The following is a 14,576-nucleotide window of genomic DNA, read 5'->3' as shown; positions in this document are numbered from 1 at the left end:
GTCTTGGCAGAATATCTTGGTGGGGAGTTCAAGATGGGAATTAACTGCTTACCTTATGGCCACTAGGAAGCAGAGAGGGAGAGGAAGGGACTGGGTCCTTTTAAGGGCACGCTCCCAACAATCCACATTCTAGGCCCTAATTCCACCTCCCAGTAGCATTATTAGTTGGGATCCCAGCCATCGGTGCATGAGCTTTTGAGGGACATTTAAGATCCAAACTGTAACAAGTACATACATGAACAATTACCATGGAGATTTAAACATTCTGTCAGAAACTGATCAAATAGCCTCACCTCCCCCCAAAAGGCCTATATCTAAAATCTGAATACCACAATAAGCTTAAACCATTAAATATGAATATACTTAATAGAATGCATTTTCTTTGCAAGAAGATACAGTGCATTTTTAAAAAATAGGTCACATAATAAAAAGAACGCCTCAGCAAATTATAAAAGATCAGCAAACACTGTTTTCTGACCATAATGGAATAAAATTTGAAGCTAATAATGAGATAACAACAACAAAACCTCCGTATACTTTAAATTTTTTTTATTCTTTTTAGTTATATGTGACAGTAGGGTGTATTTTGACATACATACATGAAGTATAACTTACCATTCTTGTGGTTGTTCATGATGTGGAGTTATACTAGTAGTGTATTCATATACGAACATAGGAGAGCTATGTCTGATTTATTTTACTGTCTTTCCTATTCCCATCCCTTCATTCTCCTTTGTCTAATCCAGTGAACTTGTATTCCACCCTCCACCAGTTTATTGTGAGTTAGCATCTTTCTATCAAAGAGAACATTTTTGGTCTTTAGTTTTGGGGGATTGGCTAATTTCACTTAGCATGACAATTTCCAGTTCCATCCATTACCAGCAAATGCCATAATTTCATTCTTCTTTATAGCAGGGTAATATTCTATTATGTGCATATACCACATTTTCTATATCCATTCATGTGTTGAAGGGCACCTAGGTTGGTTCCATAGTTTAGCTATTGTGGATTAAGCTGAAATAAACATTGATGTAAGCCCCATATATATTTTTACAATTCTTTAAAAAAGTTATTTTTTAGATGTAGATGAACACAATGTCTTTATTTTTCATGCGGTGCTGAGGATTGAACCCAGGGCCTCATGCATGCAAGGAAAGCACTCTACCACAGAATTACAACTCCAGCCCCCCCCAAATATTTTTGTTAGATCAATTTTAAAGTTACAAACAAATACCATTATGTCTAAATGTTTTTTAAAACCTTAATTTGGGGCTGGGGTTGTGGATCTGAGGCAGAACGCTTGCCTAGCATGTGTGAGGCACTGGGTTTGATCTTCAGCATCACATAAAAATAAAATAACGATATTGTGTCCACGTATAATTAAAAAATAAATATTAATAAAACCTTTAATTTGGTGGGAAATTTATGGTTTGGATACTTACATAAAATAGATGGTTAAGAATTTGGAAATATATAAGGATTTGGAAAATACAAAAGAACAAATTCAAAAAAATTGAAAATTAATTTTAAAATTAAGTTTTAAGAGTATCTTGCTATGCCTAAATTATTTGTCAGTGTGGTTTATGATGAACACTCCCTTGCTTTCTAAAGAGTCCAGGATGATGATATGTGCTGGAAGAGGGGTCTACGTGACCCATGTTCAATTTAAACCCTAGGCTTAGTCTCTAATGAAGTCTCCTGTGGACAACAGTTACTTGTATTGCCAAAATTCATTGTTGAAATTAACTTTTTTTTTCATTTGGTATGGGGCTAGAACTCGGGGGTGCTGTATCACTGAGCTAACCCCCAGTCCTTTAAAAAAAAAAAAAGAATTTTTTTTTTTTTTTTGAGAAAGCATCTTGCTAAGTTGCTCAGGGGTTCACCAAATCACTGACCTTAAACTTGCAGTCTTCCTGCCTAACCTAGTGATTCAGATTGTAGGACTAAGAGAAAGACATGGGATAATTAGTAAAAAGGTGCCTAGGTTCCCCTCGTGTGCATAGGTTACTTTCATTATTCTGTTTTAAAATTTCCCCATTACCATTCTGATGCTTAGAATGTGCTGTGTTCTCTTTAAGCTGCCAGAGGGAGGCATTTTAAAATCAACCCTTCCATGAGTCCCTCTGATAGAAGGTGCTATATGCCTTACAACCAGTAGATGTCCTTCACCCTCAGGAGATTCCTTTAGTCTACGGGGCAAAAAGGTGAACAAGAAGAGTGGGCGATTTTCTTTTGTTGTGGGTTTTATTGTGGCAGGGAGGAAAGCAGTAATGCCCTTAAATCTGAATCCTTCCAGGGTCTCTGGCACAGGGCAAACTGGGACCCTAGCACTTTGCCAAAGGGGACCAGAAATGACCTTGGCAAAGTGAGATGAGAGATGGGTTTTCTGGACAGTTTTCTCTGGCGTGGGCGCCTGAGTCCTGTTTTTTCTTTTCTCAGATGGGAGCTTCTCTTTCCAGTATGCTCCGTATACCATTTACCTGCATATTGAAAAATTGGGATAAGTTTAACCCACAGACGCTCAAGAAAAAGTGCCTCATTTTCTTCTGCTGCCAGGCCTGGCCTCAATACAAACTCCCTGATGGAGAATCCTGGCCACCAGAGGGAAGTATCAATTTTAGTACAATTTTACAGCTTGATAAATTTTGCAAAAGGGAAGGGAAAGAGTGTGAGATGTCATATGTCCAGGTTTTCTTTGCCCGAAGGGAAAACCCCAAATTATGCCAACAATGTAAAGTAGACTTAGCTATGATCTCTACCATGAAGAGAGAAAATCTTAAGGAATCACCTACTGAGGAGAAAGAATCAGGAAGACCCACAAAATCTCCATCCCTTGTTGATGTGGGCTGCAGCAGCAGCCCTCTTGTCCCCATACCCTGGCCTCTCTACATCTGTCCCAATAAACAGGTTAAATATATTATCCCTCCGGGAGATGCCGGGAGGAGAATTTGGACCAATTAAAGCACTTACTGTTATAGTTAATGGTTTTTCCTTCTTTTTTTTTTTTTTCTAGAAAGTGAGAGAGGGGGACAGAGAGAGAGAGAGAGAATTTTAACATTTATTTATTTTTTTCTTAGTTCTCGGCGGACACAACATCTTTGTTGGTATGTGGTGCTGCTGAGGATTGAAACCGGGCCGCACGCATGCCAGGCGAGCCCGCTACCGCTTGAGCCACATCCCAGCCCCATGGTTTTTCCTTCTGATGTTAATAGTCCTCTTTCCTTGTATAAGGCCCCATGTACATGTGTGATAGCGAAGGCATACCAGCTGTCAGTGTACACGTTGATCTCTTGTCCTTTCCAAATCTAAGGGCTTGTGTTAAGGCTATTAGTTCAGCTTTTTTTGGGCTGAAGTCCCATGTCCTAGGGCTTGAGCCCAGATTACCTTGAGTTAATACTCCCTTTGCAACACTTTTTTTTTTTTTTCATCAATATAGACGTGAAAGGGTTTTGTTAGATCTGGGAGGGCTAAAGCAGGGGCCCAAGTGAGTGCCTCCTTGAGGTGCTGAAAAGCTTCCTCCTCTGTATCTGTCCATTGATCCTTTCCCTTGCTCCCTTTGTGAGTTCATAAAGGGGCTGGGCAATTTCAGCAAATGCAGGGATCCAAAGGTGGCAATACCCTGTTGCCCCTAAAAACTCACATACTTGCCTTTTGGTGTTTGGAGCGGGGATTTGTATAACCCCTTGGATGCATTTTCCTGACAACCATCATTGTCCCTTATAAAGTTTATATCTCAGATAAGTTACCTCCTTTGAACATAATTTTTTTTTAAGCAGACACTCAGTACCCCCAATGAATTAGAGGATATCTAGCACGTCTCTGGTAGCCTCTTTGCAAGCTTGAGGGGTTTTTACTGCCAGAAGGAGGTCATCTACATGCTGGAGCAAGATGATTTCAGGGTGACTCACCTTGAAGCTTTGTAGATCTTGACTTAAGGCTTCATCGAACATAGTTGGGGAATTTTTGAATCCTTGCAGCAGCCTGGTCCAGGTTAGTGGTCCTGAATATCCCACCTCTAGGTCAGACCATTCAAATTCGAAGATGGGTTATTAGACCACGACGCAAGAAAAGACCACTGACTCCAATTAAAATCAAATTAAAGCAAGCTTATTATTTCGACCGGCCGGGCTGCCTTGCCCCTCAAAATCGTGGGAGCCAAGGACAGCCCCGAGGCTTCTTTGTGGCCCAGTTTTATAACCCAAAAATTACACAAAGGGAGGTTACAGATAACAACACTCTGAAGAGCATAACACAAGTTTACATTTTTGCTGGCCCCGGTATCAGAATTTATGGAGATCTTAGAGACTCAGAGAGGGTCCTTATCCGGCCAGGGAAGGCCAGAATTTATGAGGCGTCACTAAGGTTTAGGAAAGGGTTGTTATATGGTCAGGGAAAACCCAACCTGGATGAGTTCAGGGCACGGGCAGGCATTCCAATCAGCTTTACAACATCAACTAATGGCCAGGCCATACAGACATCCTGATATTTTTACAGAAAACAGAAATGAATCCTTCATAACTTGTGACAAGCTGGCTTCTGATCTAATGAGATAACTAGGCTAGGTATATCAGGGTTGGCTTACTTTTGCCAAGGGAAGACTGAGGAATGCATCTTTGAGATACATTACTGTGTATACCTGGTATTTGGGGAGCAGAAGGCCTAGCAGGATATAATGATTAGGAACACTGGGAGGTATGGTCTCTACTCGTTTATTGACCTCTCTTAAGTCGGTCGGTAGTTGTTAGTCCCACACTTTTGGACTGGTAAGAGGGGAATGTTCCAGGAGGACTTATAAAGGACCAAGATCCCTTGTGTCTGGAGTCGATTAATATGTGTTGTGATCCCCAGCCGAGCTTGGTGGCTGATGGGGTATTGCTTGCCTCAGACCAGGATAGCAGTGTTGGTTAACTGGACAATGATAGGTGGCTGGTGAGCTGCCAGTCCAGGAGGGTTAAATTCTGCCCATAGCTTGGGAAACTCTTGGAGGAAGTCTGACATTATTGTTTCTGGAATGATGATATTTCCTAAGTCATCAGTGTCCTTTAAAGTCTCAGAGGCCAGGGAGTAGTTGATATGCTTTCCCGAGAGGACAGGTGACTATGATTTTGGTGGGAGGACGAAGCTTTAATTCCACAGAATCAGAGGAGAATGAAATTGTTGTCTGTAAGTTATGTAGGAGGTCTCTTTCTAATAGAGGGTAGGGGCAGTCTGGCATTACAAGGAAGGAATGGGTAATAATCCCTTTTCCCAAATCTGTGATCCTAGCCTAGGTTCAGGAACAATGTTGAATGTTTCCAGTTGCCCCTTGAATGGAATTTTTGACTTAGAAATTGGGTCCTCTGAATGTTGGAGTACTGAATAAGTGGCCCCTGTATCCACAAAAAACTTTGTTGGCTTGTCCCCAGTTGTAAGAGTAACCAAGGACTCCTGGAAACTTATTTGGAAAGAGCCCAGGCCCAGTCAGTTCTCATTTCCCAAATGGAGGACCGCTTTTGGTGGTTTCTTATCTGGCTAGAATTTGGGTGCTTTTGTTTTTTTAGGGGCATTTGTTTTTCCAATGTCCTTTTTTACAGAAAGCACATTGGTCCTGATTTAATATTTGACCTCTGGAGTTATGCTGCCCTCTTGTGCCAGGTGGAGGATTTCCTGTGGCCAGTAACACTCTTGTCAATTTCCAGGTTTGTTCTTCTTCCAGAGGGTCTCGGTTATTATAGACTTGTTGGGCAATTTCCACCAACTCATACAACACCTTTCCCTCAAATCCCTCTAGGTTTTGTAACTTCTTTTTAATATCTGCGGTCCACTGGGTGACAAAGGGTTATGTTAATGGCTCTCTGATTTTCGGGAGCTTCAGGGAAATTGGCGTATACAGTAAGCCTGTAAAAGGCGTACTTGGAATGCACTGGGAGATTCATTAGGGCCCTGAATTGTCTCACTCACCTTGGAGAGATTTGTGGGTTTCCGAGCTGCACCACGTACTCCCCGCATCAGAGGCTGGCAAAACTAGAATAGAGCCTCCTTACCTTGGTCATTGTTGGGATCCCAGTCAGGACGTGAGGGCGGGAAGACGCTATCAACCTGGACTGGATCATCTGTGGGGAGCCCATTTGGTCCCATAATGAACTTTTAGCCCTTGCGCCTCATGTATTCCCTTTCTTCAGATGAGAAGAGTCTGCAAGAGCTGTTGGCAGTCATCCCAATTGGGCTGGTGGGTGTAAAAGATGGACTCCAGGAGTAAGATGAGTCCTTGGGGTTCCTCAGAGAAAGAGGAATTTTGATTTTTCCAATTATAAAGGTCACTGGTAGTGAAGGGCACATACAGCATAAAGGGGCCCTGCTGAGAGGGAGCCTGCTGCAAGGGGAGCAAAGGGGCTGGAGTGAGCCCCGCATAAGGGGTTCTGGTTCAGGTGTGGGGAGACCCGAACTTTCTGGGGCAGCCTGAGGAGCGGCCTGGGGCACCTGATCAGGGTAGGGTGGTGGCTGAGCAGTTGAGAGAGGTTCCACTTTGTTGGCTGCCAGTTGGCCACTGGCAGGACAGGGCTGGATCTGACTTACCAGGTGCTGGTCTGGGTTTTGTGACTAGGACAGTTTTAGATTTTTGGGACAGAGTCCCAGTGGACAGATTGGTTGGGAGGTCGGGAAAACATTTCTTTAGCCATCGAGGTTTCTCGGAATATCGACCCAGACCTGAATGTATGGAATTTAGTCAGGGTGACTGGGCTTCCTAAAAATCACAGGCCGAGCTTCCATAGCCAAAGAGAGGTTAGTGGAAACTTCTGAGGGCCAGCCTACTTTGAAGGAGGGCCAATCTATCTCTGAGTTTTCTCAGAGTGACGCCATTGTTAGAAGTCCCGTACTCTGCTGTGCTCCTCTGGAAGTCCTGAAAATTGTTAAGAAAACAAGTTAAGTGGGGACAGGTAGAGTTCTCTGTAGAATTTCCTTGTCCCATGATGTCGGTGGAGTGAAGGAGTCCTGATGAAAGAATGGTTATGAAAACAAAAAGGGCCCATGCACACACCAACACACGGCAAGACAGACACAGAACAGGTGAGGCCACACAGGGAGGCTGCCAGTGGGACAGAAATAATGTTTTGTCCTGTCCCAGGACTTGGTGTAAATGACTGTGTCCAGTCTGTTCCCAGAGGAGTTGACTCACCAGGTCTGACAGGTTGGCAGAAGTCTTCTCAGAGCATTCTAGGACGGACTGGAATTGCCCTCTGTGTGAGGCTAAGGACTGTCTCTCAGGAGCTCCCCTCTACTTCCAACCTGAGGTCCAAAGGCCCATTGTTGGAGGCAAATTTGGCTTGAGGGTAGGGAAGAAAGTAATCCCAGACAAGCCCCCAAATGTTAAAGTAACATCGCAGGGTTTCATAAATTGACTTCCAGACCACTAACGTGTAATTGAATTAAGCCTTTGTTGAAGCACACTGGCTGGCGGTGGCTGATCTGTCACTGCCAGTGTGCTTCAATAAAGACTTGATTCCAGAGTGGTTTGGAAGTCAATTTATGAATCCCTGGGACATTGCTTTAACTATGACCATACCCCCTTCTCCCTTCAAGACCTAACACAGATAAAAACAGACTTAGGGAGATTTTTGGAGGATCCAGATGAATATATTGAGGTATCTCAAAACTTATGCCAGGGCTGGGGGTGTGGCTCAAACGGTAGCGTGCTCGCCTGGCATGCGTGCGGCCTGGGTTCGATCCTCAGCACCACATACCAACAGGGATGTTGTGTCCGCCGAGAACTAAAAATAAATATTAAAAATTCTCTCTCTCTCTCCTCTCTCACTCTCTCTTAAAAAAAAAATTAGAAAAGCATGTTTAAAAAAAAAAAAACTTATGCCAGATGTTTAACTTCACCTGGAAAGATATTATTCTATTACTTACCAGACTTTGATCTCCAATGATAAGAAAGCTGCCCTGAGAGCAGCTGACCCATTTGGGGATGACGTACACCTTGCTCATGCCCCAGCAGAACAGACTAAGAGCAAACACAATTATTCATCTGCAGCACAGGCAGTTCCCAGAAACAATCCTGACTGGGACCCAAATGATGAACAGGATGCTGGGAAAATTAGACATTTCCAAATGTTGGTCCTTGAGGCCCTCAGGAGAATCAAGCAAAAGCCCATTAACTATGCTAAGATTTCAGAAATTATTCAGGGCCCCCAGGAAAGCCCTGCTATTTTCATGGAGAAACTCAGGGAGGCTATGAGAAAACACACCACCATGGATCCTGAATCCACAGAGGGCCACCTACTTTTTAAGGACAAATTTATCACTCAGTCAGCCCCAGACATTCAGAGGAAGTTACAAAAATTGGCATATGGCCCTGATCAATCTTTGAATGATATCCTTCGACTTGCTACTTTCATTTTTTATAATAGAGATAAAGAGGAAAAGAAGGAGAAAGAGCGCAGAGAAAGAAAAAGGACTGAAGCGCTGGTATTAGCTCCCAGGGTGGAAAAGGAGGAAAACAAAATGCTCCTCAATCCACAAAAGGGACTTGTTTCCATTGCAGAGAGGAAGGACATTTCAAATGGGATTGCCCACAAGCCAAGTGACCACCCCAAAAGCCCTGCCCTAAATGTCAAGGCAATGTCTGGAGGAGTGACTGTCCTCAGGGGTGGTTTTCAAGGGAAGCCAGACTCCTCCACACAGGCCTGACGGAGCCCTGGGTCAATTCTGGCTCCTGTAACTCCTATCACCACTCGTGAGCCCCAAGTATGCTTCTCCAGAGGGATCCAGGAAGTCAACTTCCTCTTAGATACTGGTGCCAATTATTCTGTACTCGATTTTTACCCCAGACCTCATTCCTCTAATGCTATAATGATACAAAGAGTGTTTGGACGGCCTATTAACAGAAAGTTTACTCCCCCACTGAGCTGTGAGTGGGACAGGATGATGTTTTCTCATGCATTTCTGATTGTCCCAGAATGTCCTACCCCTTTATTGGGAAGAGACTTATTTTCAAAACTTCAGACATCCATTATAATGAATTTGGAACCTCGAGGACCATTATGTTTGCCTTTATATGAATGTAATATAAACCCTAAAGTTTAGGCTACTGAAGGCAAAATCGAACAATGGGCAAAAAGTGCAGTCCCAATCAAAATAGTCTTAAAAGATCCTTCTGTCTTTCCACGTCAGAGACAATATCGCCTACACCCAGAGACAAAAAAGGGCTTATTAAAGATCATTTAGAACCTCAAACAACAGAAATTATAGTGCCCTGCAGTAGCCCATGTAACAAACCCATTTTAGGAATTAAAAAACCCAAGGGGGAATGGCAACTAGTCCAGGACCTCAGAATAATTAATGAAGCAGTTGTTCCTCTCCACCCTATAGTTCCTAATATGTACTGCTTGGATTACTGTGTTAGATTTAAAAGATGCCTTTTTCTGTATACCCTTAGACTCCCAATCACAATATCTGTTTGCTTTTGAGGAACCAGATAGCGGATCTCAATTAACCTGGACAGTATTACCCCAAAGATTTAGAGATAGCCCTCATCTGTTTGGCCAAACTCTAGCTAAGGACATAACAGAATTCAGAGATAAAACATCTGTGACTGTCCTCTAATATGTAGATAACATGCTTTTATTTGCCTCCACTCAAAAGGAATGTCAAGAAGCCATTAAAGCACTATTAAGCTTCTTAGCTGATAAGGGTTATAAAGTCTCAAAGATAAAAGCTCAGTTGTGCCAAAAACAAGTTCAATATTTAGGATTACAGGTGTCTCAAGAAACCCACAAACTAGGATCAGAAAGAATAACCCCTATAGGACAATGTCCTCTACCTCAAACCATAAGGCAACTTAGAGACTTCCTAGGGATAATAGGATACTGTAGGCTTTAGATTCCTGGATATGGGGAATTTGCTAAGCTTCTTTATAGCTTCCTAAAAGAGACACTATACCAAGGAACAACTTCCCTGATATGGGAACCAGAACTGATTAAAGACTTTAAGGATTAAAAGGGGCCTTACTCCAAGCCCCTGCCTCAGTTTACACACTGAACAAAAATTCAAGCTATTTGTCCCTGAGAGAGGAGGAATAGCTCTGGGAGTTGTCACACAAAATAAGGGACCTGCTCAACAGCCAGTTGCTTATCTCAGTAAGGAGCCTGATCTAGTGTCTTGAGGATGGCCTCATTGTTTGAGAGTAGTAGCAGCAGTAGCCCTACTTGTCCCTGAGGAATTAAAATCACCCTGGGAAGAGACATTATTGTCTATACCTCCCATGATCTCTCAGGGATTTTAAATACGGAATGATGAAAGGATGAGAGCTATGGCTTTTAGACAGTTCCCTTCTAAAATATCAAACCTTTTATTTATTTATTTATTTTAAATTTTTTTAAAAAATATTTATTTTGTAGTTTTTTAGGTGGACACAATATCTTTATTTCATTTTTATGTGGTGCTGAGAATTGAACCCAGTGCCTCATGCATGCTAGGTGAGTGTGCTACCACTTGAGCCACATCTCCAGCCCCCAAACCTTACTTTTAGATGGACCCATAATTCAAATAAAGACTTGCTCTAATTTAAACCCAGCCACCTTTCTCCCAGAGAAATTAGAAGGAAATCCTAAACATGACAGCCAACAAGTCCTAGCTATAAATTATTCAGCCCGGAAAGACCTTCAAAACTTCCCTTGTCCAATCCAGACCTCACCATATTCACAGATGGGAGTTCCTTTTATGGAACAAGGAGAATGAAAAGCTGGATATGCTGTGGTGACTTTACATAACACCACAGAGGCACAATCTTTGCCCGCAGATACAAGCTTACAACTAGCTGAATTGATAGCCCTAAGGAGAGCACTTGAAATAGGAAAACAACAGAGAATTAATATTTACACTGACTCTTAATATGCCTACGTAATCCTGCTGCACATGCATCAATTTGGAAGGAAAGAGAATTTCAAACAACTGGGGGAACATCCATAAAGAACTATGAGCAAATCTTAAAACTGCTAGAAGCTGTTCATTTACCCAAAGAGGTGGCAGTAATTCATTGTCAATGACATCAAAAAGGGATAGATGAAATAGCAGGAGGAAACAGGCTAGTAGACCAACAAGCCAAAGAGGTCAGTAAGGGAAGTTTACAGATGACAACCTTAGCCTTTTTGATATGAACAGGCCCTCCCCCAGAGATAAGACCTAATACACCGAGGAGGAAACACACAAGGCATTACCTAAAGGAGGTCTTCTTTTACCCTCTGGGTGGATTCAAATGGAAGATGACAAACTTTATTTACCTGCTAATTCCCAGTGGAAGATTTTACATACCCTACACCAATCTTTCCACCTAGGAGAAGAAAATACTCTGAAATTAACCTGAGAGATATTTAAGGGAAAGATATTTCAAAGACCATCCACCAAATAGTCAAAGCCTGTCAAACATGCCAAAGAAATAATCCACTCAATTCTTCCAGGAAACCCTCAGGATTACAAAAATTAGGACAGTTTCCTGGGGAAGATTGGCAACTTGATTTTACCCACATGCCCAAGAGTAATGGGTTCCAATATTTAGTAGTTATGATAGATACTCTTGCTGGGTGAACTGAAGCCTACCTACCCCTCATGAACTGAATAAACAGGAGAAATAGTCAAAGCATTATTACAGGAAATAATTCCATGATTTGGTTTGCCTCGCAGTCTACAGAGTGACAATGGAGCAGCCTTTAAGGCAGCTGTCACTCTGGGAATATCCAAAGTCTTAGGCATCAAATACCATCTCCAATGTGAGTGGAGACCTCAATCCTCAGGAAGGGTAGAGAAAATTAATGACATTTAAAAAAGACATCTAAGGAAACTCAAGAAACCCACTACCCATGGCCTAAGGTGCTTCCTTTGGCCCTACTCAGAATTAGAAACACCCCAAAAACATTAGGGCCCAGCCCATTTGAACTTTTATATGGGAGTCCATTCCTAAGAAATGATAGCCTTAAAGACCAGGAAACTGGAGATCTAGTGGCTCATATCACAATGTTGGCCAAATTTCAAGCTGAAATTTGTAAATATCCCATATCTGAGCCAGTTACTTCTCCATCTCTATATGAGCCTGGAGATCTAGTTGTGATCAAGACCAGACCTTCAAATTCCCCAAACTTAGACCCCATTTGGGAAGGATTTTTTTCTGTAATCTTATCCACCCCTTCTGCAATAAAAGTGCTGGGACAGGGGTTGGGGCTGTAGCTAAGTGGCAGAGTGCTTGCCTAGCATGCATGAGGCACTGAGTTCGATCCTCAGCACCACATAAAAATAAACAAAAAAAAAAAAAAATAAAATAAAGGCACCCTGTCCATCTACAACTAAAAAAAAAAAAAAGTGCTGGTATAGGAGAAATGGGTCCATTACTCTTGGATTAAAGCCTGCCATCCTGAGTCGATACCCAAAGAGACTTCTTCTCAAGGAACTAAAGAGCAATATACCTGCACTCCAGTAGAGGACCTAAGAGATCTCTTCCACAGAGACAATGGTGTTATGTAAACTTTTTCTTCTCTCTTTCTTTATTACTATAAAGAGATCCACTGAAACTAACTCTATTGTAATGTGGGCCCAACAATATGCCACTAGTTACAAAAAGATAATTAATTGCTGGATATGTGGACTGTTACCCCTTTCCAACATTTCTGGACTGCCTTGGTGGGAATTCCCCTTACAAGGAAATGGTTGGACAAATTTACAATCCTTAATGTTAGAACAAAAGAAAGAAAGAGTATCTTTTTTTTTTTTTTTAAAAAAAAGAGAGAGTGAGAGAGGGTGAGAGAGGGAGGGAGAGAGAGAGAGAGAGAGAGAGAGAGAGAGAGAGAGAGAGAGAGAGAGAGAACTTTAATATTTAATTTTTAGTTATTGGTGGCCACAACATCTTTGTTTTGTATGTGGTGCTGAGGATGGAACCCGGGCCGCACGCATGCCAGGCAAGCGCGCTACCGCTTGAGCCACATCCCCAGCCCAAGAAAGACTATCTTTACAAAATGTCTCTTGTGCCAATGTTAATTTATGGCCTATAAATGAAACTTTATCAATTCTTGGCAGAATTGAGTGGATTATTTCTTTGGCATGTTTGACAGGCTTTGACTATTTGGTGGATGATCTTTGAAATATCTTTCCCTTTAAATATCATGGAAAGATTTTCACTTTAGAACAGAATAACCTTCGGATTTCTACCACTGTTAAATCCCATATAGGCTCATCTAATTCTTGCCTTCCACCATCAACACCGTCAACATGTCACAGTTATAAGGATGGCAACTACCAGATTTGGGATGGAGATTTATGGCTCACTCTCACTATTGGGAATTTAGACCAAGAAGCCCCAGTCTGTTGGAAACAATGAAACCACACCTATGACAAATGGCCTAATGCTACTCAAGAATTAGGACAGACTCCAGAACCACTATACCAACAAATTATGATTTTACAAGACAGTGATTGGCTTGGAACAGATTGGCTCTCTAAACCTAAAGTCTCACCAATGAGACTCAATGGATATGTGGAACTAACTTATGGCCCTGGCTTCCCCAAGGCTGGATAAAGTGATGTACTATTGGGTACCCCCGGTACAGGGGAGATGGACCCCAAATATAGAACAGCCAGAAAATATCCCCAATCTCAAACATAGATAGGGACAAATGTGTTTTGTTGGTATGATCATCTAGCTTCACTGTTTATTTCACCAACTGGTTTAGAAGATGTAATGTGGCACATGGAAATTTTAAACAATTACACTTAAACTGCCCTCCATGAGGTTGAGGAAAGCATCTCTCTCCTTAACACTGAAGTAACACTTATGAGAAAGGCCATCTTACAAAACCAAATGGCTTTAGATGTCCTCACTGCAGCTCAAGGAGGAACTTGTGCTATTATTGAAGCCACATTTAAAATTAGGTAGTCAGTGTAGTTAGGTAAATCGAGTCTAATACTGAGTGAAATCTAAAATGGAGGCCATGCTGAGAATGATTCCAGGAAACGCAGGACAACTCATGGAATGTTAATGAAGTCTGAAAACACCCTAGGCCAAAGTCCACCTCAAAGAAGTGTTAATGAACAGCCCCCAGCAAACTTAAAGATAGCCCATCACAAAGAAATGTCCCACCCCTCGGGCCTTCCAACCTACATTCCATCCCCAAAACTATAAAAAGGGAAACAACTGCACTTCTACGGATTCCACCTCTTGGGTCCCCTTCTTCCTCCGGGAGAAGTCTTTTCTGCTGTCCTTTAATAAACGTCTAATTTCTACTCTGACCTTGTCTGGCATGCTTCTTTGGTGTTATTCTTCAACATCGGGGAAGCAAGGACAACAGCGGTAACATTATTAAAACTGAATGTTGTGTTTACATCCCTGACAATGCTGGCAATGTGACTAATATCCTTAAAGATTTACATGCTCTGATAGAAGCCATGGGAACAATATCTTAGCTCCTGGTTCTCTGGAACCTCCTGGTGGAAAACATTGTTAGTCTCTGTCATTGTCATCATATTGTTGGCATATTCCTATGCTGTGGCATTTATTGTTGCATTAATCTCATTCCAGTACTAATAACTTCTTGTTTCTCTTATAGATCACC

The 14,576-nt window shown here is 42.0% G+C and overlaps 1 protein-coding gene across 1 annotated transcript in view; it reads left to right on the top strand.

Moving 5' to 3' along the window:
- Positions 1-14,253, top strand: part of Hells (helicase, lymphoid specific) — a 57,551-nt gene extending 43,298 nt beyond the window's left edge. The window contains exon 22 of the mRNA XM_078037832.1: positions 2,440-14,253. Coding sequence (XP_077893958.1) covers positions 2,440-2,504 — 65 coding nt within the window. The 3' untranslated portion in view covers positions 2,505-14,253. The remainder of the gene's footprint in view (positions 1-2,439) is intronic.
- Positions 14,254-14,576: the final 323 nt, after the last annotated feature.

This window comes from Ictidomys tridecemlineatus, chromosome 1, assembly GCF_052094955.1.
Source record: "Ictidomys tridecemlineatus isolate mIctTri1 chromosome 1, mIctTri1.hap1, whole genome shotgun sequence".
NCBI classification, from domain to species: Eukaryota; Metazoa; Chordata; class Mammalia; order Rodentia; family Sciuridae; genus Ictidomys; species Ictidomys tridecemlineatus.
Note: the sequence above shows the minus strand (reverse complement) of the source record. Positions and strands in the feature narration are given on the sequence as shown.